At 37.1% G+C, this 20,791-nt stretch overlaps 1 protein-coding gene across 1 annotated transcript in view; it reads right to left on the bottom strand.

Annotated features, from left to right (window-relative positions):
- Positions 1–1,530: 1,530 nt before the first annotated feature.
- The window catches only part of SMCHD1 (structural maintenance of chromosomes flexible hinge domain containing 1), a 131,269-nt gene continuing 112,008 nt past the window's right edge, over positions 1,531–20,791 (bottom strand). Inside the window, exons 43-48 of the mRNA XM_075533163.1 lie at positions 20,348–20,457; positions 19,821–19,891; positions 12,524–12,695; positions 5,777–5,935; positions 4,638–4,749; positions 1,531–3,312 (exon numbers count right to left, since the gene is read on the bottom strand). Coding sequence (XP_075389278.1) covers positions 3,288–3,312; positions 4,638–4,749; positions 5,777–5,935; positions 12,524–12,695; positions 19,821–19,891; positions 20,348–20,457 — 649 coding nt within the window. The 3' untranslated portion in view covers positions 1,531–3,287. The remainder of the gene's footprint in view (positions 3,313–4,637; positions 4,750–5,776; positions 5,936–12,523; positions 12,696–19,820; positions 19,892–20,347; positions 20,458–20,791) is intronic.

Below are 20,791 nucleotides of genomic sequence, written 5' to 3'. Positions count from 1 at the left end.
TAATAAAGTAAATAACTATCTGACACAAAGCAAGATTTGGGGAAAATTCACCTTAAACTTAAAATGAGTTTTTTTAAATTATTACTTTTATTGGGGGCTCTTACATCTGTCACAATCCATACATTCACCCATTATGCCAAGCACATTTGTACATATTGTTGCCATCTCCATTTTCAAAGCATTTGCTTTCTATTTGAGCCCTTGATATCAGCTCATTTTCTCCCTCCCTCATGAACCCTTGATGAATTATAGATTATTTTCATATTTTACATCATCCTCTGTCACCCTTCATCCACTTTTCTGGTGTTTGTGCCCCTGAGAGTGGGTTATATATGTTGATCCTTGTGATTGATTTCCCTTTCTCCACTACCTTCCCCTTATCCTGGTATCTCTATTCTCATTGTTGGATCTGGGGGTTTATCTATCCTGGATTCCCTGTGTTGCCGGATCCATCTGTAGCAGTGTACATGTTCTGGTCTAGTCTGATTTGTAAGGTAGAACTGAGGTAATGATTGGGGAGGGGGCTGGGGTGGAGGAGGAAGCATCAAAGAACTAGAGGAAAGCTGTGTGTTTCATTGATGCTATACTGCACCCTGATGGGCTCGTGTCTTCCTTGTAACCCTTCTGTAATGTTTTAAGGCCAAATCTCTACCATAAAAATCTTCTTTAAATTTTATTTCATTGAGAATATACACAACAAAATATTACCATTTCAACATTACAGTTTCCTATCATAGCTTTTAATGTTGCTACCAATCCTTAAACCTAAGTATACCCATGATAAAAAGTAACTAGCTCTTTCTGGATTCAAAAGAGGTAATGGGTATTCAATAGAAAAGGCAAAATAAAACACTGTAAGACTGAACATGTACAAAGTAAACTTATGAGCATATTATCTAACAATGAAGGGGGGAGAGATGATTCTAAGAAAATGTTTAGCGATTTAACTAAAAAGACATATTGGTCTCTGTATAAGTTTTGAAAAATCTTATACCAAAATTTCTGTAACATTTTGAATAAAATTAACATGATAATATACAAGGCAGTTAAATTACTCCCAATGGAAATAGGAAGTTTAATTTCAATCACTTTAAAATAAAAGAGGTTGTAGTTGTTTCTTTATGAGTTTTGTATTTTGAAAGCACTGTGGCAAATTTCAAACACGTATTATACAACCCAGGGTAGATAGTTGAGAATCCAGTTTTCTTCTTTTGTAATAAGTCTAAAATTGTTTATAAAAATAAACTTTAAAAAATTAAGTATTTAATTAATATTTGCACTGTATAAAAGTGTTTAATGTTTTATATATATAATTAAAAATCATTTTATTGGGGGCTCGTACAATTCTTATCACAATCCATCCATCCATCCACTGTGTCGAGCACATTTGTTGCCGTCATCATTCTCGAAACATCTGCTTTCTACTGGAGCCCTTGGTATCAGCTCCTCTAATGTTTTATACTAAAGACAAAAGCACAAAAATCACTTAACAGGTTGACAAAAATCCCTAGATAAATTCATCTGCAAAAATAGAGAGAAAATTTTTATTGTATTCATTAAGGACCATCAAGGTTTATTTTTAATTAGTTGGAATTTAATACATATATCATTCCAAGGTTAATTTTTAATGAATGGAAAAACTCCATAAAAAAGGGATAGAAATATTTAAGACCTTATTTTATTGATAGAAAGTTTCTGATATTATGATGATAAAAAAATTGGTAAATATGGACTCAATGTCAGGTAACATCCATTAAAACTATCATTATAAAACTGCCAAGTTACTGTTTTTCAGCACATTTCCAATGACAAGAAAGCATCTCTTATATTAGATAACCACAATGAATTGTAGAAGTGAACAACTTTTACATACTAGTGAATATATTTTCTATTCCTTAATAGTTGTTTTTCCTAATCCTTCTTTCTTCATTTTCATATAAGCTATTGTCTAAAGACTCCAAGTTTGGATTTGCTATGGAAATTAATGTTTCTTGTGGTTGATTCTATTATTGTCATTTTATTATTTTCATTAACACCATAGTTAAATTACTCCCAATTGCAAAGGTAGTTAACATCACAGTATTTCTAAACAAAGTAACTTTTATGAAGATTCTAATTTATAAAACAAAAACACCTATCTATTCAGCAGGGAGGAAATAATCTTTATTAACCCCACTACATATTCAGAAAGGATTAAAAAAAACCTCTACGTTTTCTGGGACACAAAACTGTACCAAAAGTATTTGTTTATAAACGATTTTCATAGACTAATAGTTTTGGACTTACACAAAGACATATATATCGAAATACACTAGCTTGAATTAGTTAGTACACAAGTCAAATGCTTTTGCACCAACTGTCTAGCACAGTGGGTCTCAACCTTCCTAATGTTGCAACCCTTTAAGACAGTTCATGCTGTGATGATACCCCCCCAACCATAACATTTTCATTGCTACTTCATCACTGTAATTCTGATACTGTGATGGATCGGTCCACCCCTGTGAAAGGGTTGTTTGACCACCCCAAAGGGGAGGTTGAGAATCACAGGTTGAGAATCGCTGGTCTAGCAGATCTTTATTGCATTGATGTGGGATTGTATGCTTCCTTTAATCTTTAAAAATAGTAATAAAAAATTACAAAATAATGTAAATGTAGAGACATGATATGCTCTAGTATCAATAAAGCCAAACAATAATTATAAAAATTAATGTTGCATACTTTATATATATACACAAGTCTTTAGAAATGTAAAATGCTACTGCTGTCATGAGTTTACTTTCATCTTAACATTTAAATTCCCAGACATGTGTGCCTTTTCTAGTTTGATCCTGAATTTTTCAGTTTCCTCATATTTACAATTAAATACCTAACCTTTAGGAATTTCCTTAGACACAACAAAATGTTTTTGTTAAATAAGTTCACAGAAAAGTAATAGAAAGGCTTTTTAAGAAACAGCTCTAATGTATCCATAATAATTATTCTGAGAAATAGTACATAGACTCTTCTTCAGGATTAACAACTCCATGGGCCAGCTTTACAGTCGCCGCCCTATGTCCACGTCCCGCTCGGCAGACTTGTAAGAACACGGCAAACAAGGGGCGTGATGCCTGGAGTAACCCCGGAAGTTCACTGTCCAGTGAGATTTATAAAATCGAACTGCTGCTTCCAGCCTCATCTGGATAGACATGGAAACTGACTATTCAGACTATCAAGCAAGCCTCTTGGTCTTCTGAAACAGAGCTGGAGAAGTCAGGACATTCTTAGGAATCCTCTTTTTATGTCATCTTTCACACATCTGTTTTGGATATAATCCTGGTCAAGGTGGGAATAAAATAAACACAGTAAGTTTTATGTACTGAAGACTTCCTTTCCTGAACCCATAAAAATAGAGTGGAATGATGAATTATGCTCCATTAAGTGTATTTTAAAAATATAAACAGATTTAATTAAATCTTCTAAAAGTTCCTAGAAACGCATGCACCTTAGCTTTTAAAGAGATGCCTCAGCTCTGCAGACATCACACTGCTCTAGCAGACAAGCAGTTGTGAGCTGTTTGCCATGGCAAATGCTCATCGTTTACTTAAAGGAGTTGGTAAATTTAAGTTTTTAGTGTGTTTAAGTGAACAACTATATATTTTAGACCCCAAAGTGTTCGCATATATGAATATACTCCTATCTCAAAAACACTTTAGATACTATAAAATTAGCAAGTTTAATGATACTAGTATTAGAATTACCAAAGGTCCCATGGGGATTACTTATATTATTCCTCAAATAGCCTAAAAACAACCAGTTCTTATGATGTGCCCCCCTAAATACTCCTTTCACGAAGGGATCAATGAAGCTATGGGGGCGACAGCCAAGTGTGAACACAAGGAGCCATCTGAGTGAGCTGCCAGCCAATGCCACGTTGATCCGAGCATAATGGAATCCAAGATGAGAGGAAGGACGTTTATTGGAGCTTGAGTTCTGACAACCTGGTTTGCAGAGGGCTATGGATGACAGTGGAAGCAGAGTTCCCCAGGGACTGGCCTCTGTTGGTGTCCTTGGTCCACTGAGCAGGACCGTGGATGGCCTCGTCCTCAGACAAAGTGCAATGGAAAGTGCAGATCAGGTCAGGCCAAATTGTAACATCTTGTCATTTGTTTTCCCTTCTGACCCACTTTCAATTTTTCCTAGACATTGTTGTTTGCTGTTTTATTTTGGATTTAGGTTTTGTTGTTGTGTTTTGTTATTGCTGGGGCAGATGATTTTCTTTATCTGTAATCTGGTATGAGTGGATTTACAGAGACAATACTGGAATAATAGTTTCTTGGGACTGTGGCAGGGGAGACTGGGGGAAATGAGAAGCTAATGACAATGAGTGTAAAGAAGAAGAAAATGTTCTAAAACAAAAACAATCACAAAAGTAGCTATTACCATTCTAAATTCATTTAGAAGACTCAAATATTCTAGAAGAATGTAGTTGTTTTGTCTTATCCTTGTTATCAACTACTTAAGCTCCCCACCATCACCCTGCCCTGCCCAATACTAATTCTGGCTCAATGGAGCAAATAAAAAATAAATCCAAGTTTTTAAAGTGTGATGATCCAAGAGTTCTGGTAAACTGGCCACGCATTAAGCCATAAAGGATTGACCTGTTTTGTCTCGTGGTCTCTCTCCTCATTCTTTTAGCAGGAACGGGGCACTCCGCCACATCCTTTGTGTGATGACGCAATGAATCATTACTTCTGCGTGTTGGAGTCATACCTAGTAATGATGGAAACGTGTGGAAAATCAACTCTAACACGAATTGAATGCTTTTCTAAATCATAAAAACACACTTACACTTCACTATGTACTATCTTATTATCCGGCTATTTTGTGCATTGCTAGTGCATGGCTGCTAGTAATAAACGCTGAGGTCCCTGATGGAGCCCCTGGCTGGGGTTTCAGGATTACACAGAAAGCAAACTCTTATTGCAGAGCATTTCACTGGCCAGGAGAGGCACAGTCTCCCAGAGCCCTGGGAAATAGGAATGATGGTGTGGGGCTGGTGCCAGCAAGTCCCTAACCCACAGGACTCCAAGGTCTGACCCTCAGGCTCTCAGCCCCCAAAGGGAGGGAGGGTTCAGAAGAGGCCTAAGGCAAGCACTTGGGTGCCCGGGACCCCCACATTAATGACCAATACCTGTGCACAGCCACTTGCATTGGACTCAGGGCCTCCTCAGTGGGCACAGGTGAGGGAGCAGCTGATTACATGGGAGGGAGTGGGTCAGCGGCTAGCAACAGGTACTGTGTAAAGCCAAGAGTAAAGGGTTCTCAGGGGGACATGGATGTAGGGCAGGGCAGCCTGGCAGGAGCTGGGGTATGCTCAGGTGAGGGCCTGGAGGAGGGCCCAGTAGGCATTGTGCACCTCCCTGTGGCACTCAGGTCCTCCCATCTACAGACAGAGTAGAGAGCGAGTCCTCTACCCACAACAAAAGTCACCAAAGAAAGGCATTTTGGGATCACTGAAGGGATAGGCCAGAGCTCCTCATCCTGGAAGTAAGATGCGGGTCGGAGAGAGAGGAACCCTGGGGTAGGCAGTGGGATGGCACTTGGCCAGCGTGGCCCTAGAAGACTGAGAGCTCTCCTCTGAGGACAGCAGTGGAGACCGAGTTTTCTCAAGGAGTTGTGGTTAGGAAGTGGTACATAAAATAGACTTTTCACGTGAATGACCTAGATGCTGGAACCTAGTCAGGTGCATTTATCTCCATGGAATTAAACTACAACTTAACAAAAATGAAATCTCTACCTAGTTTTTGCTCTATTAGTTTCAGGTTTTTCTCTTGTTCACAAAGTTCTTGTTTTTTCTTCTTCATATCAGGAGTATGAAGGTACTCCAACTGTCCATTAAGGTCCTGATTCACGCTACCCAGCTTGCACACAGCTGAACGATATTGTTGAAGAAGATCTGTCAGGAAACCAAAGACACCTAATTAGCCCAATAGCTAATCAAGGAAGTAAAAATTAGCATTACATTGGAACTATGTATAAAATCATGTAAAAGGTACTTTCAATACACAATGCAAACAAATGACATAAAAACCAGTTTATTCTCTAATACAAGAGCAGTTTTGTTAAATTTTAGCTTTCTTTGATTGCTTGATCTAGTAAATTTCTCTATCAGGGAAGAATTTCCTATATAAAAGTACTTTACCTGTTGGGTCACTTTTAGTCAGTGTTTATAAGCCATCTGATATATATTATTTAAGTCTACAAATTTTGGATGAGAAATATATCGCAGTATTGTTAGGAAATCACCACTTCCATCAGATGTGGCTCTTATCCTACACATAATATTCTTTCAAAACTGTATTTCTGATAAAATGATTAACTTAAAAATTAAAATTCCATAATTTAATTTGTCTAAAAGTTCATCAGTCAAGTCTACCACTGAGATTATTTATTGCCAGTCTGCATGATCTTCTAGATACTAAATGTTAAATAGAGTGATTATATTTTAGAGGTTGGCAAGCTAGAGCCCGTGGGCCAAGAATAGTTCACAATTTTTAATAGTTATGTAAATGTTTACAAAATATGCTTCTTGACATTCTATGCCTAACCACTTCTTATATAGTCCTTTATGAAAAAGGGTCCAACCCCTGCTCTAGCCAAGCCAACATGAGTATTCATGGAGTGGACATATAAACATCTGAACACAGTGGTATCACTAGGGGACTACGGAGATGAGGGGTGCGTGTGCGTGTGGGGGGTGGCGTGCGCAGGAGGGGGAGACTGTATCATGTGACAGTCAGAGTGGGTGACACCAAAATGACAATCAATAAAATGTCTAGTGTTTCAGCATAAAATTTACTTTTATACAAATATCCTGTAGTTGTGGCGATAGGAACGTTTTTTGTAAGCCCAGTTTACATGTATCCAAGCACCTACAAGATTTAACGTTGTGTTGATTTACCTTTTGAACCTTTTAATGCTTTGTGGCAGCACTGTCACTGCTATCCGATTACAGTACTTTGAACCCTGTAGTTAATGTCATCGGCCCATGCTGTATGTATGTGCTGTTGTGTCCATCGCTGTTGGTGTTTTATAGTCAATGATTTTGTAAAACTTTCTGTTAAGCTACAACACGGTGGCAATTAGTATTTGTGAACCTACACCAGTAATGTTTTTGAGAATGTCGGAGTAAAAGAAATAAACGGAGAAACAAAGAAGGCTTTGACCAGGAACGGCATTATTTACTACTGAAGGTGTTATTTAATGCAGAAAGATTTTTCTTTTTTTAATTAATCATTTTATTGGGGGCTCTTACAGTTCTTGTCACATCCATACAAACATCCATTGTGAAAAAACAAAACAAACATCCACTGCGTAAAGCACATTTGTACATATGTTGCCATCATTTTCAAAACATTTGTCTTCCTTCTCGAGCCCTTGGTATCAGCTTATTTCCCCCCTCCCTCCCGAACCCTTGATAATTTACAAATTATCAATATTTTCATGTCTTACACCAACTGCTGTCTTCCTTCATCTACTTTTCTGTTGTTCACCCTGCTGGGAAGGGATTATATGTCGATCATTGTGATCGGTTCCCTTTCCCCTCCTGTTATCACCAACTCCCATTATTGGTCCTGAGGGGTTTATCTGTCCTGGATCACCTGTGTTGCAAGCTCTTATCTGCACCAGTGTTCATGCTCTGGTCTAGTCGGTTTTGTAAGGTAGAACTGGGGTCATGACAGTGGGGGAGAGGACGGGAGAGGAGCCAGTGATGGTGCCATAGAGCACTGAAGAAACAGACAACGTTCCTCTAGATCTTTTTTTTTTTTTAATGCAGAAAGATTTTAACAAGACAAATTGTGACCTTATAAAAATATATTTAGCACATATTACCCTTGATTAGAAATAACACACATTATTAAGGATCCTGTATGGTCTGCTATGGGAGGAGGCCCAAGAAGAGGGTGGGAGGTGACACAGTGACACCTGGAAAAACAAGGCAGTGCATCCCAAGGAGTAAGTCCCAGTTCTCTTACTGCTTTCACTCATGTATCAGACCATGGAAGAGACGGTCTGTTAGGAATATGTTAAGATCTTTAATCTGTGTTATTTTAAGTGTCAATAATACTTAAAGATAGTTAAAAAATAAAACTATCCAGCAAATCTACTTTCACTTTTCTCTCTATTCATAGTCTGGCTTCTTCAGTGTCCTTAATTATTCCTTTCCTTTAAAAAATATCCACAGGAAATTTTGGATTAATTTAGAAAGGGGCAGATATGGGTTGGGGGAGGGGACACAGTATTTTTTGTGTGTAATATTTTAATTTCTATTTTTTCCCATGTAATCTTGTCATGGTCACTTCCTAAATTATAAATTCATTGAAATCACTGTTTTAATATTTTGCTTGGAAAAAAGGCTATAATATGAATCTGGAATATAAAAGACTCTCTGTATTTAGGATTGGTTTAGGCATTTTTCTCAGAAGCTTCAATACTGGTTAAAAGAACATGAATATACAAACAAACCCACTTCCACTAAGTTGATTCCAATTCTGATAGAGTTGCTGAGGCTGTCAATCTTTACAGGAGCTGATGGCCACCTCTTTCTTCCTTGAAGGAACTTGTGGGACAGCAGCTCAATGCTTACCTGCCAGCACCACAGGGCTGTTAATTAATAAAAGAAGCCTTTTCTTGATTATATTAAAAACAACAACACATACTGTTCACTTAGGAAATAGGGGAGAATACACAGAAAAGAAAAATCCTCTCCATTCTGGAACCCAGGAAAACACAAAAACATTTTTCTTTCTACTTTTTTAGCCAATACTTAAACTATTCTAAACTTGGAAAAGTTATGGAACCAAAATCAAGATGTTTCTAGTAATAAAATGAGATCATTTAAGGAACAAGCTTTACTGTACATGATACATAGTACACCTTCAAACATTAACTTTAGTGTTCTCTCAACAACTGCCGATTCATGTCATCCACTCAATAAGACTGTGTTAATAATAAGGCTACAATGTCTTTTTTGTTGTAATTTCCCCCAGTTTATCATCTGCTTTTTCATTTTCCTTACAGTGCTTTAAAACTAGTAAGTAAACTTAAAATGTTTTAAAAATGGAAAAAAAATTTCTTCTATTAATTCTCTGTTAAAAAAAAACAACAACACTTAACTCCAAAGTAAATGCCTCCATTTTAGGCAGTTAAGGAAGGCCTCTTAAAATTGTGACATGAGCCCATGAGCCCACCAGCCATTCCTTTTGAGGAAGATGAGGCTGTCTGCTTCCTAAAAGTTAATTATCTGAGAAACTCTAAAGAACAATTTGACTTCATAGTTCTATAGGGTCACTATGAGTTACTTGGCTTCTGACCAAAAGTTCAGCAGTTCAAACTCACTAACAGCTCCACGAAAGAAAGACGCGGCAGTCTGTTTCTATCAACAGTATCGCTGCGGAGACTTGCCAGTGAGGCAGTTCAACTCTATTCTGTACCGTTTGACTCAGAACAGATCCAATGGCAATGCCCATAAGCTTGGCTTTTTTGGGATGTGTTGTTCTGTTTGGTCTAACAGAAAACAATAAACAAGTATCTTCAAATTAAATGCATGGAACGCATCTTCTTTCTAAAGGACTATATTCATTCAACGACGTATTCCCAATGCAAAGTAAACCACTTATTTTTTAAAAAGTTGTGACATGACATTATAAAACTAAAGGTCAAAGCCATACATGTAGCCGTGGAAAACCACTGTAGGTGAAATTTAAAATAAATGTTCTCTTCCATTTAATATTACTTTTATTTCTATTTAACTGCACCTAAATAAAGCTAGAGTCGTGACATATTTTCTTTTTCTGTGCTGTTATAAAATCAGAACTATTAATAATCTTAAAATCTGCAGACCCCAAGTTTATCTATGTTCTATAATAATCTATATTTAAAATTCACTTATTTATAAAAATTGCTCAAGGCTGAAGTCATAGCTAAAACCCAGAAACTACTCCAATTTGCTAGAGTACTGGTGTACTGTATAATGGTATATTATTCAGCAGTGCAAAGGAATTACAATAACAATGCTATGTAACAGGAGCCAAATATACAAAAGAAGTATACACTGCATGACTCCATTTAAAGTATAGCATGATGTAAGTTAACATAGTTCTTCTTGCTGGAGAAGGAGGGGCTGCACAGTTACGTAGAAGAGGGCATGAGGTCTCTGGTGCTGATAATCTTCTATTAACACAGGTGCTGCATCAGAAAATTTCTCAAGCTTCATGTTTATGAAATGTTCGCATTTATGTATGTATATTACATTTCAATAAAAGTTAATGGCAACAATAACTAAACTGCTTGGTGTTAGAACAATAGCTGTCGAAGCACATTACATGAAAACAGTACTACTCGTAGAGGCTCTCCTATGGCCTTCAGGATGCAGACATAGACACATATTGGCTGATTAGAGACAAGAGGACACAGCCTGTAGAATGGAAATGGAGGGAGGGTCAGGGCTCATGTACTTTAAAGATTTCTTAGCTGTTGGACATCCCCCTACAGAAGGGTCTCGGGGAGGAGACGAGCCAGTCAGGGTGCAGTGTAGCAACAATGAAACATACAACTTTCCTCTAGTTCTTAAATGCTTCCTTTCCTCCACTTTCATGATCCCAATTCTACCTTACAAATCCAGCTAGACCAGAGGATGTACACTGGTACAGGAACCGGAAACACAAGGAATCCAGGACAGATGATCCCTTCAGGACCAGTGGTGAGAGTGGCGATACCAGGAGGGTGGCGGGAAGGTGGGGGAGAAAGGAGGAACCGATTACAAGGATCTACATATAATGCCGCCCCCCAATACCCCTGAAACACAACAGAGAAGTGGGTGAAGGGAGACATCGGACAGTGTCAAAATAATAATTTATAAATTATCAAGGATTCATGACGGAGTGGGGGTGGGGAAGGCGGGTAAAAATGAGGAGCTGATACCAAGGGCTCAACCAGAAAGCAAATGTTTTGAGAATGATGATGGCCACAAATGTACAACAGTACTTGACACAATGGATGGATGTATGGATTGTGAAAAGAGTTCTACGAGCTCTCAATAAAGTGATTTAAAAAATTCTTAGTTGTATCCTAGACAGGCATTCTTAGATAATAAAAATAAGCACTTAAAAATATTAATAAGCAGGCATTCTGTGATGCTCACCTTCCTGATACAATCGCTGAAGTCAAAATGGGTACATAAGCAAATGTGAAGAAAGCAGTGCCTGGCTATTAAAAGATATAGTGTATGTGGGTCCTAAAGGCTTGAAGTCAGTTAAACAAATAGCCATCTAGCAGAGAAGCAACAAGCCCACATGGAAGAAGCACACCAGCCTGTCTGATCATGAGGTGTCAACGGGATCAGCTATCGGGCATCAGAAGACTCAAAATAAACAATCATTAATGATGCGAATGAGAGGGGTTAGAATGGAGACCCAAAGCCCATCTGTAGACAATCGGACAATCCCTCACAGAAGGGTCACAAGGAAGGAATGAGTCAGCCAGGGTGCAGCATAGCACAGATAAAACACACAACATTCCACTAGTTCTTTAATGCTTTGTCACCCCCACTATCATGACCCCAGTTCTACCTTACAAATCCGGCTAGACCAGAGCATGTACACTGGTACAGATTCTCAACATATGGAATCCAGGACAGATAAGCCCCCCAGGAACAGTAATGGTATAGTGATAACATGAGGGTAGGGGAAGGTGGTGGGGAGAAGGGGGAGAAACGGGGAACCAACTACAATGATTGATGTATAACCCTCCCCCCAACACCCCAGGGTCGATTAACAGAAACATGGGTGAAGGGAGACAGTGGATGGTGTAATATATGAAAATAATAATAATTTGTAATTTATCAAGGGTCCAAAAGGGTAGAAGGAGGGAAAAAATAAGAGCTGATACCAAGGGCTCAAACAGAAGGAAAATGTTTTGAGAATGATGATGGCAACACATGTACAAATGTGTCTGATACAATAGATGTATGTATTGTTATACGAGCTGTAAGAGCCCCCAATAAAATTATTAATAAAAAAATACTATGCATCTTTTGAAATACTAGTTTATCAGTAAGGATACTAATTTATTTCAAGATAATAAGTTTGAACAAATAAGGGAGAAAGTCACTATATGTATCTTGCAATTATCTGATATAACAAAGATGAAAGTACTGAACAAAAATATCTTACATTATTTAGGTGTGTCAGGCTAGTTTGGTAGAATCACAATATAAAATCCCTAATAAACTCACTGCCATTGAGTTTACAGTGACCCTGTAGGAAAGGGCACAATTGCCCCTGTGGGTTTTTGAGACTACAGTAACTCTTTATGGAATAGAAAGCCTCATCTTTATCCCTCAGTGCAGCTGGTGGTTTTGAACTGCTGATCTTTCAGTTAACAGCTCAACAAGTAACCATTATGCCACCAGGTCTCCTACAAAACCCTTAATATTATTAAAAATCAATTAAAAATTGTTAATGACGTTGCTTATTAAACCTACCTATTTGTTCTCCTATGACCAGGCACTGTTTTGGTACTGGAGCTCCAAATACCATTCCTCGAAGCTTATCCATTGGAGGAGCTTTATTCTGTAGACCTCCAAACTTTCCATTACTTCGAATTCGATCTCCGTCTCTGGTCAGCAGTGTAGGACAATGCGCGATTTTAACAACCTATTGTAAGGAAATGGTATTAGTTGGTGAGGCTACAAAACTTAGTTCAACTAGTCTAAGGAAAAGGAAGTCACTAGAGCTTTCTCAGTTAGAAATGCCATGATTATGCGAGTCATTTCCATAAAGTTAGTAAGCCAGTGATGTGCATGATGAGCTAGGGGGGAAAGAGAGGCATGAGATCAGTTATACTGCCTTTGAAGTGTTTCAGTAAGTCAACGTGCCTTCATTTAGTTAAGTTATTGAGACATGTAAAGTTCTTTTCCTCATTGAAACTATTTTAGTGTAAATCAGTCACAATCACAATGATCATTTTTGATGAATTTGAACTACTGGGTTATGCAAAGAGTTAATCTTTTAAATACTTTATTCTCACATTTTATTTAGAAAGGGATCTTTTAGAGCAAATGAGCACACCCACCCATTAACTACCATGGAATCGATCCCAACTCCTACAGGGTTTCCAGACTCAACTAAAATAGCGACAATGCAAATGGGATAAGCAACACAGCAGCTTGACGGAAGGAAAGAAAGAAGGACAAATAGAGAGAGGTCTCAGCTGCTGGCGTTCTAGCAGCATGGTTTCATGATAGGTGGAAGTCTTCTAGAGGAACAAAGGATAGTGAAATGAAAACATAAGCTTTAAGAAAATTATACTGATGAAAAGTACAGGAAGGCTTCGGAAGACAATACTATGATTTGAACTGCAGAAATAAGAGTCTGTAAGCTGGAAACTGAAGTCACAGAAGGAGATGTTAAGAATCAAGAGACAGATTCTTCAGAGAATGAAAGAACACTGTATTTACGATTTCATGATCTTTTAATTAAGCTCTTTCAAAATATATACAAGAAACACCAAAAAAGAAGAAGAAGAAAAAAAAGGTCCAGCTGCCTTGGTAACCAGCAATGGAATTCAAATGAGATATTGCCATTACTCAATATGTCAAATACAAGCAAAGGAAAGGAAAACCAACAATCAACACAAACTCACCTCATGTTGGGAAGCTACAGAGAAGCGAAACCTATTATCATTTTAGGAGCCCTGGTGGTGCGGTGGGTTTGGCTGCTAACTGCACCATCTGTGGTTCAAGCCCATTGGCTGCTCCCATGGTGGAAGATGCGATTTACAGAAACCTTTTTCAGGCTCACCATGAGTTGGGATTCACTCAATGGTAGGTGCTTTGGTTTGGTTTGGGGGCACTGTGGGTTTGGTTGTTAACTGTTAGAATCAGCAGGTTCAAACACACCACCCACTTTGAGAAAGAAAGATCAAGCTCTGCCTGCTCTCAGCAATTCATCCCCCAAAATAATTGTGGATGTGACTGGTACATACTAAAAAAAGTTTCAATGAGGGAAAAAACAAAACATTTCAAAGAGGAAAAGAAACTCAAATGTCTCAATAACTAACATAAATATATTATGGTACATTAACAATAAAAATGCTGACATTAAAAAATCTTAAAACATTATGTCATAACATGTAAAAGTATATAATCCAATCTATCTACCTATCTACCTATCTACCTATCTACCTATCTACCTATCTATCTATCTATCTATGTATCTATGTATCTATGTCTAGAGTATACAAAAAGGGGCTTCAAAAAGTTAAGGTAATTTCATTATCTTTCAATTCTATTTATCTGCAAACTTTTTAAAGCCCTCTTATAACTATATATATAAAGTTGCTGTATTACATAAATATAAACAATCTCTGATGAGATAAACTACGAGGGAGTAAAATTTCATTTTCTAAAAATGGCAATGTCATAGTGGGGCCTTTAATAGAAGATTCATGACTAGTGTCCATTCATTAAATCCAAAGAGAATTTACAGATATTTTTCTACCCAAACTGATACCTAAAAATAAAAAAATCACACCTATAATTCCTTAGTTTTGGTTTAGATCTATTTTTTCCCTAAAACTGAACATAAAAATACAAACTAAGTTCATGTACTACCCATTTATTAAGATTGAGCCATTTTTTTAAGGATTTAATTTTACTATTAATTAAACAACACAAATTCGCAGACTTGTCTATTCTCTTAACAGGTAATACAGGGAGAGAGTTACAAATTGCTGGTAGATGGGCTTCCTTTTAAGAACAATTCTGAAAATATTAACTTCATAGACAGCATCCTTCAATCTTGTGATTTTAATTTATTCGATTTCATAAATTCAGTGAGTAAACCACTGCTGTAGGACTTAGCAAGGGAAAGAATCAACAAGGGCTGAGGCAGTAGAGATTTCACGAGGAATTTGAAAAGAGAAAGTTAAGATGACTTCATGTAGAAATGTTCACAAACGATGTCCTAAGTCTTTTCTCAGAGGAGTTTAACAAGATTTAATTCGTGGGGTTCCATGACATAACTCAAGCACTTGGAAGCAAGAAAATCATTATGTGCTACATCATCTAAGAGGAATAGATATATGATCTTTAACCTTTCTTTGAGAATAGAAACAGAACAGCAAAAACAGTAGTTCCACTTTAACTTCAAGATTATGTGTGTTGTAAACATTAATACTCTACAACTTTGTCTTTAGCTCATCCATGAGACAAGCCCCACCTCCACCCACACCCTGGCCGAAATCACTGCCATTGAAGCAACTCTTCAAGACAGAGTAGAAGTGCCCCTGGGGGTTTTCAGCTCTATGTGGGTAAGAAGCTCACCAATACCCTGTGGAGTGGTTAGCAGCTTTGAGCCTGCTGGTCAGCAGCCCCATGCATAACCCACTGTGCCACGAAGGCTCCATGGCGGAAGTGAAATCATCGGGGCAGTTTACCAAGCACGCTTAGACATGCTTGAAACGGCTAGTTTGCCACTAATTCTTTTATTCTAATCACTTCCTTGATATATGTTCTATCACTGCAAATATTGACTATCTTATTTTCAAGCCTCAAGTCATCATTTTATTCAGCCAAATACTTAGGATTATCCACATATTTATTTTCTCTGTTCTGCACTGCTTGCTTAACTCTTCCATCTGTGGTCCTTAAAAATCTGCTTGTGTTGACATCTCTAAGGTGCAGATCTCTGACTGACACACGGGGTCACCGTGAGTTGGAATTGATTGGGAAATGTGAGTAGATGGTAACAAATTTCATTCCACAAGACAGGCTCCTACATAGATTCCACCAGCAGTGTGTGACACCACGTTTCCCTTGCAGTAGACGGAATAGAATCCTACCCTGATATCTGTTTGTACTGAAAAGTTAATTCTATTATTTTCTGGCTTTTGCAATTGCTAGGAAGTTAGTGAGCCCTGGTGGAGTACCGGTTGCCTGTTGGGCTGCTCTCTGCAAGGTCACCAGTTCAAAACCACCAGCTGCTCCTTGGGAGAAAGGCCGCACGTTCAAAGTTACAGCCTCGGAAACTGGCAGGGGCAGTTCCATCCTGTCTTACAGGGTTGCTATGATATAGCACTGATTGAATCACAGTGCGAGAGAGAAGTCCATGAGTTGTATCTTTTTTTTTTCTAGTTGTATCTTGAACTGACATTTCCTTAATGAATTTTCAATCTTTTATGATCTGCACACTATCTTGGGGGTTCTGCAGTTTCACTGTGGTATGTTCATGAAGATTTTATTTATTTTGCTTGGAAATAGTAAATCTTCTTGAATATATGTATTATTGCCTGAGTTCTAAAATGTTTTCTGTCATTAGATCTTCAAATATTCCCTGACCTTTCTTGTTCCTCTTGGTACTCTGCTTAGGCTTTTATTAGATTCTCTCATGTCAAACCTCCATATCAGATTTCTAGGTCTTCCAGCCTCACTTTCTCTTTGGATAGTTTAGTTTTCTTACCAATCTTCCAATTTACTAATTCTCCCTTATGCTACTAAACTTACCCAGCGAGTCTTTAATATGACATATTTCCATTTCTAAAATCTTTTACTTCAATGTTTTCCATTTTGTTTGTTCTTTTCTCGGTTCTAACATTTCTAGTTCTTGAATCATATTAAAGATTTGCTCTCATTATTAATACAGAAACTATTATTATAGGAGGAAATATTTTTACACTGAAAGACTATTTTTTTAGTTAGCAGTCAAAGCTAAATTCATTAAGAAACATTTAAGCGCCTTAATTAGCTCCCCCAAATTGCTCTGACTGGTTCTAGTAGTGCTATGAATTAGTAGGGTGGCTTGGGACAAATGTATTATTATTTTATGCTTAGTTCTTGTTTAAGCCCAACCCCTATACATAGCTTTCTTATCTGGAAAGTGAGCGTGGGATCATTTCTAAGGTCCCTACGATTCTATAATATACTCTAGATGCATAATGTGCACTTTAAACAGGTTTATCTTCAAATATAAACATAAACAAGTATTTTTCCTCATTCTAAATAATCTAGAAACTTGCACTGTTTCCCATAAATGCTTTGTACATGTTCGTTTCCAGCTTTCTAACACTGTAACGGATTCCAGCTAATATTTCTTGTGTGTCACAGAACTCAAGACCTTGACAGCTCAGATTCAGACACTTCTCGCATTGAGACTTTGCCGGACTCTAGGCTCTTTCCAAAGTGATGGGACATGTGTTATTCAGTCAGTATTTATAGCAGCCATGTGAGGTAGTGAGTTACACCTCACAGTTCTATCAAACAGGCTCAAGAAATGATCTGCTTGATAAGCATGTAGTTAGTAAATGCTATTGGGGATATACGAACACCAGACTTCTGATTCTAATGTCTCTATGCTATATGGCACCTATGAAAAATTTGGGCGGTAAATGATGCCTTACAGAATTGCCCATTCTTCTTTTAATTCCACTTTTCCAGAAACGTCATGAAACTCTCTTACATATACTTTAAATTTTACCTTTGATAAATAATGGCTTACAAATACTCCATACTTAACACAGGCAATTTCAAGACAAGAATGCTTTATCTATAATTTATCATTAACTCAAAAAAGGCATTTTAGGGCAACACCATGAAAACTTCACATAATCAAAAAAGTCTTCACTTAAAATGGAAACCAATTCTTGGGCTTTTGGCCTAATGCAAAACAAGTAGATGTCTCACAAGCTCCTTGGGCTAAATTCTGACTTAGTTTTTTTTTTTTTATGTATATGTATGGATGGTGATAAGAGTTGTATGGGTCCCTAATAAAATGTAAAAAAAGAAAAGAGGAGAAAAAAATGATTAGGGCAAAGACTGTACAGATGTGCTTTATACAATTGATGTATGTATATGTATGAACTGTGATAAGAATTGTAATGAGCCCCTAATAAATTGTTAAAATTAAAAAAAAAAAAAAAGAAAAGCAAAAAAAAAATTTTAATTTCAAAGACTTATTTTTCTACTTAAATCTTTGGGTAGATACCTGAAGATAAAAATTCCTAAGGATTTACTTTTCGTTTTCTAAATACAAAATAAAAATAACATTAAACAGCAATACCAACAATAATTAAAAAACCAAAATTGTTGCCATCAAGTCAATTCCGACTCATAGCAACCCTACAGAACAAAGTAGAACTATTAAGAGTTCGCAAGGCTATACGTCTTTAGGGAAGCAGGCTGCCTCCTGTTCCACGTAGTGGCTGCTGGGTTAGGTTGGTTAGTAATAGCCAAGCACTAACTGTATGACTATTCTTACAAGGTTTGAAAAAAAGAGCCCACGTTGAATATTGTAAGTGGGTCATTTTGTAACTTTTTAATGAAACAATGACCAAGGGGACTTCAAAGAGTTTGTAGAAAAACTTTATTATCTTTTAATTCTATTTTCCCATAACCTTTTGAAGTCTCCTTATATTTAATACTTATTTTTATTAGAACTTATCAAGTCTATAACATTCTTTTAGCAACATTCTCTGTTACATAAATTACTGTAGCAGTTGCCCAATCCTAACTGATGGGATGTTTACATTCTTTCCTGACGGCAGTGGTTATTGGTCAAGTTTGAAAGACTCAGCTGCTCAACAGGAGAAAGATGTTTCCTACCCCTGTAAAGAGTTATAGTCTCAAAACACACCGAAGCAGCTCTATACCCTGTCTATAGGGTCACTATGAGTCAGAAATAACTCAGTGGCAGTAAACTGGATTTGGTACATTTATAGGAACATACAATAAATCATCTTAATCCTTTGTGGCAAAAAACCCAAATTAGTTATAATTATAAAACTAATTATAGTTTTCAAAAATAATTAAGTTAAAAGGAGATTATTCCAGGACTTGCTCAGTTATAGACAATAAACCATTTTTCACTTCTAACCTCCTACATTGACAAAATGGTCGCAAATAAAAATCCAATGTGGAACCAGAAAAAGGTGGTCTCTGGAAAAATCAATTCAAGTTGTCCTTTAGTTAAGACCTCAGGAAGACTTAAGGTACTTCCTTCTAGATCTTTTTCTTTTCCTTTAAAAAAATCATTTTATTGGGGGCTCTTATCAAAATCCATGCATACACCCATTGTTCTAGACCTTTTCCAATAGACAAAAAAGGCTAAAATCTTTAGGGCGTGAACCCCAGTGGAAGGGAACAATCATCCAGCAGAGTTCTAGTCAGTTTCTTGGCCAGTGCCAGTTGAATTTCTGGACGGCAACTGCACCAACTGTGAGCCGCGTGGTGGAGGAAGTCTGGAGCTTTATTTGGAGAAATTCACAGTTGTCAGAAATAATTAATCGCTGTTTAAACCCACTAACCTTTAGAGTGCTTCTAGGTAGCAATAGATAATTGAAGCATTTCTATTATTTATACTGCCTAACTGTGCTTCAGTGAGTTGTTAAGTTAAACTTCCACTGACGTTATCTGAGTACTCGCCACCCCCAAAATGCTCATCAGTAACAGGCTTTAAGTTTTAGACTATTTTAGTCCAAAAATACTTCTCATTTAAATGATCTCTCACTCATTCATAACTTTCTCCAACTTTACCGTCTTATTAATGTGTTGGATAAGTATGGTCAAGTGCAATGATTTCTACATAAGGACTCTATACTTTTGGGGAGAAAGGGCTTTCTAATCTCATAAAACAATTCGTCTCAGAAACTCACAGGGGCAGTTCTACTCTGTCCTACAGGGTCACTATGAGCCATCATGGACACAACGGCAACGCGTTTACACACTAAATTAGAAGAATACACTTTAAAATTGAACCAACAAGATGAAAAAGAATTCACATACACACCTCTTTTCTGTAATGATTGGCAGCATCCAGGTTATCCAAAATAATGGTGTCTCCTAACAGCATACCAAAGACTAAAGAAGTTAATAAATGAAAATTTTAAATAGATTTTTTTCAGGGGTATTATAACATTGTAAACTTTTCTTAAAGCGTCTTGAAATTGTTAAAATTTTATATAAAAAAATTTATCCAACATTTTCTTCTAGTAGGAAAAAGATAATAAATACAATTAAATATTAATAAATCCATCACTTAGAGCATCAGGCTTGGTTAAGTAGGTCAGCCAAAAAGAGGAAGTTCAACAAGGAGATGGATTTACAGCCAGTGGGCTCAAACCTAACGAATGTGGCGATGGCTGAGGACCAAGCAGTGCTTTGTTCTGCTGTGCAGTCACTATGAGTCAGAGCCGACTCAACAGCACCTACCAACATCACTTACAAACTGATCAAAATCCAAAGTTTTCACGCGTAGTAACTTATAGATAGATGTGGCTCACAAACATAACATCTGCACACGATTTGCTCCTTTACCTGTTTCACAATGTTCTACATTATCTGGAAATGTTAACAAGTCTCGGGCAAAGATTGGATCTCCGATGGGTTTAAAATACAACTTTCCATTTCGTAAATGAGGTAGAGGCCTGGATGGAAAGATTTAAAGGTGTTAAACAAAACAAATGTAATTTTTAACTTAAAAAATATAATATGAAAAACATACAACTATACTGTGTAACATTTTGACCACATAATCAATTCCCCACCCAATAAAGGTGACACTCAATTATTCTCTCAGAAATGAAAAACAATATTTAGCAATGAAAATATCTGCTTGTTTTTTTTTGTACTACTACCTCAATTACTTTATACAATCAATACAATCACACAGTAAACGAAGGGTAGCTTTGTCTAGAGCCATTCTGCAATTAAACCATATGCAGCATGGAGCTGTAAGGACAAAGGAGAGCCCCCGTCTGA

This window comes from Tenrec ecaudatus, chromosome 15, assembly GCF_050624435.1.
Source record: "Tenrec ecaudatus isolate mTenEca1 chromosome 15, mTenEca1.hap1, whole genome shotgun sequence".
Classification (NCBI taxonomy): Eukaryota; Metazoa; Chordata; class Mammalia; order Afrosoricida; family Tenrecidae; genus Tenrec; species Tenrec ecaudatus.
This window is presented reverse-complemented; position numbering and strand designations above follow the sequence as displayed.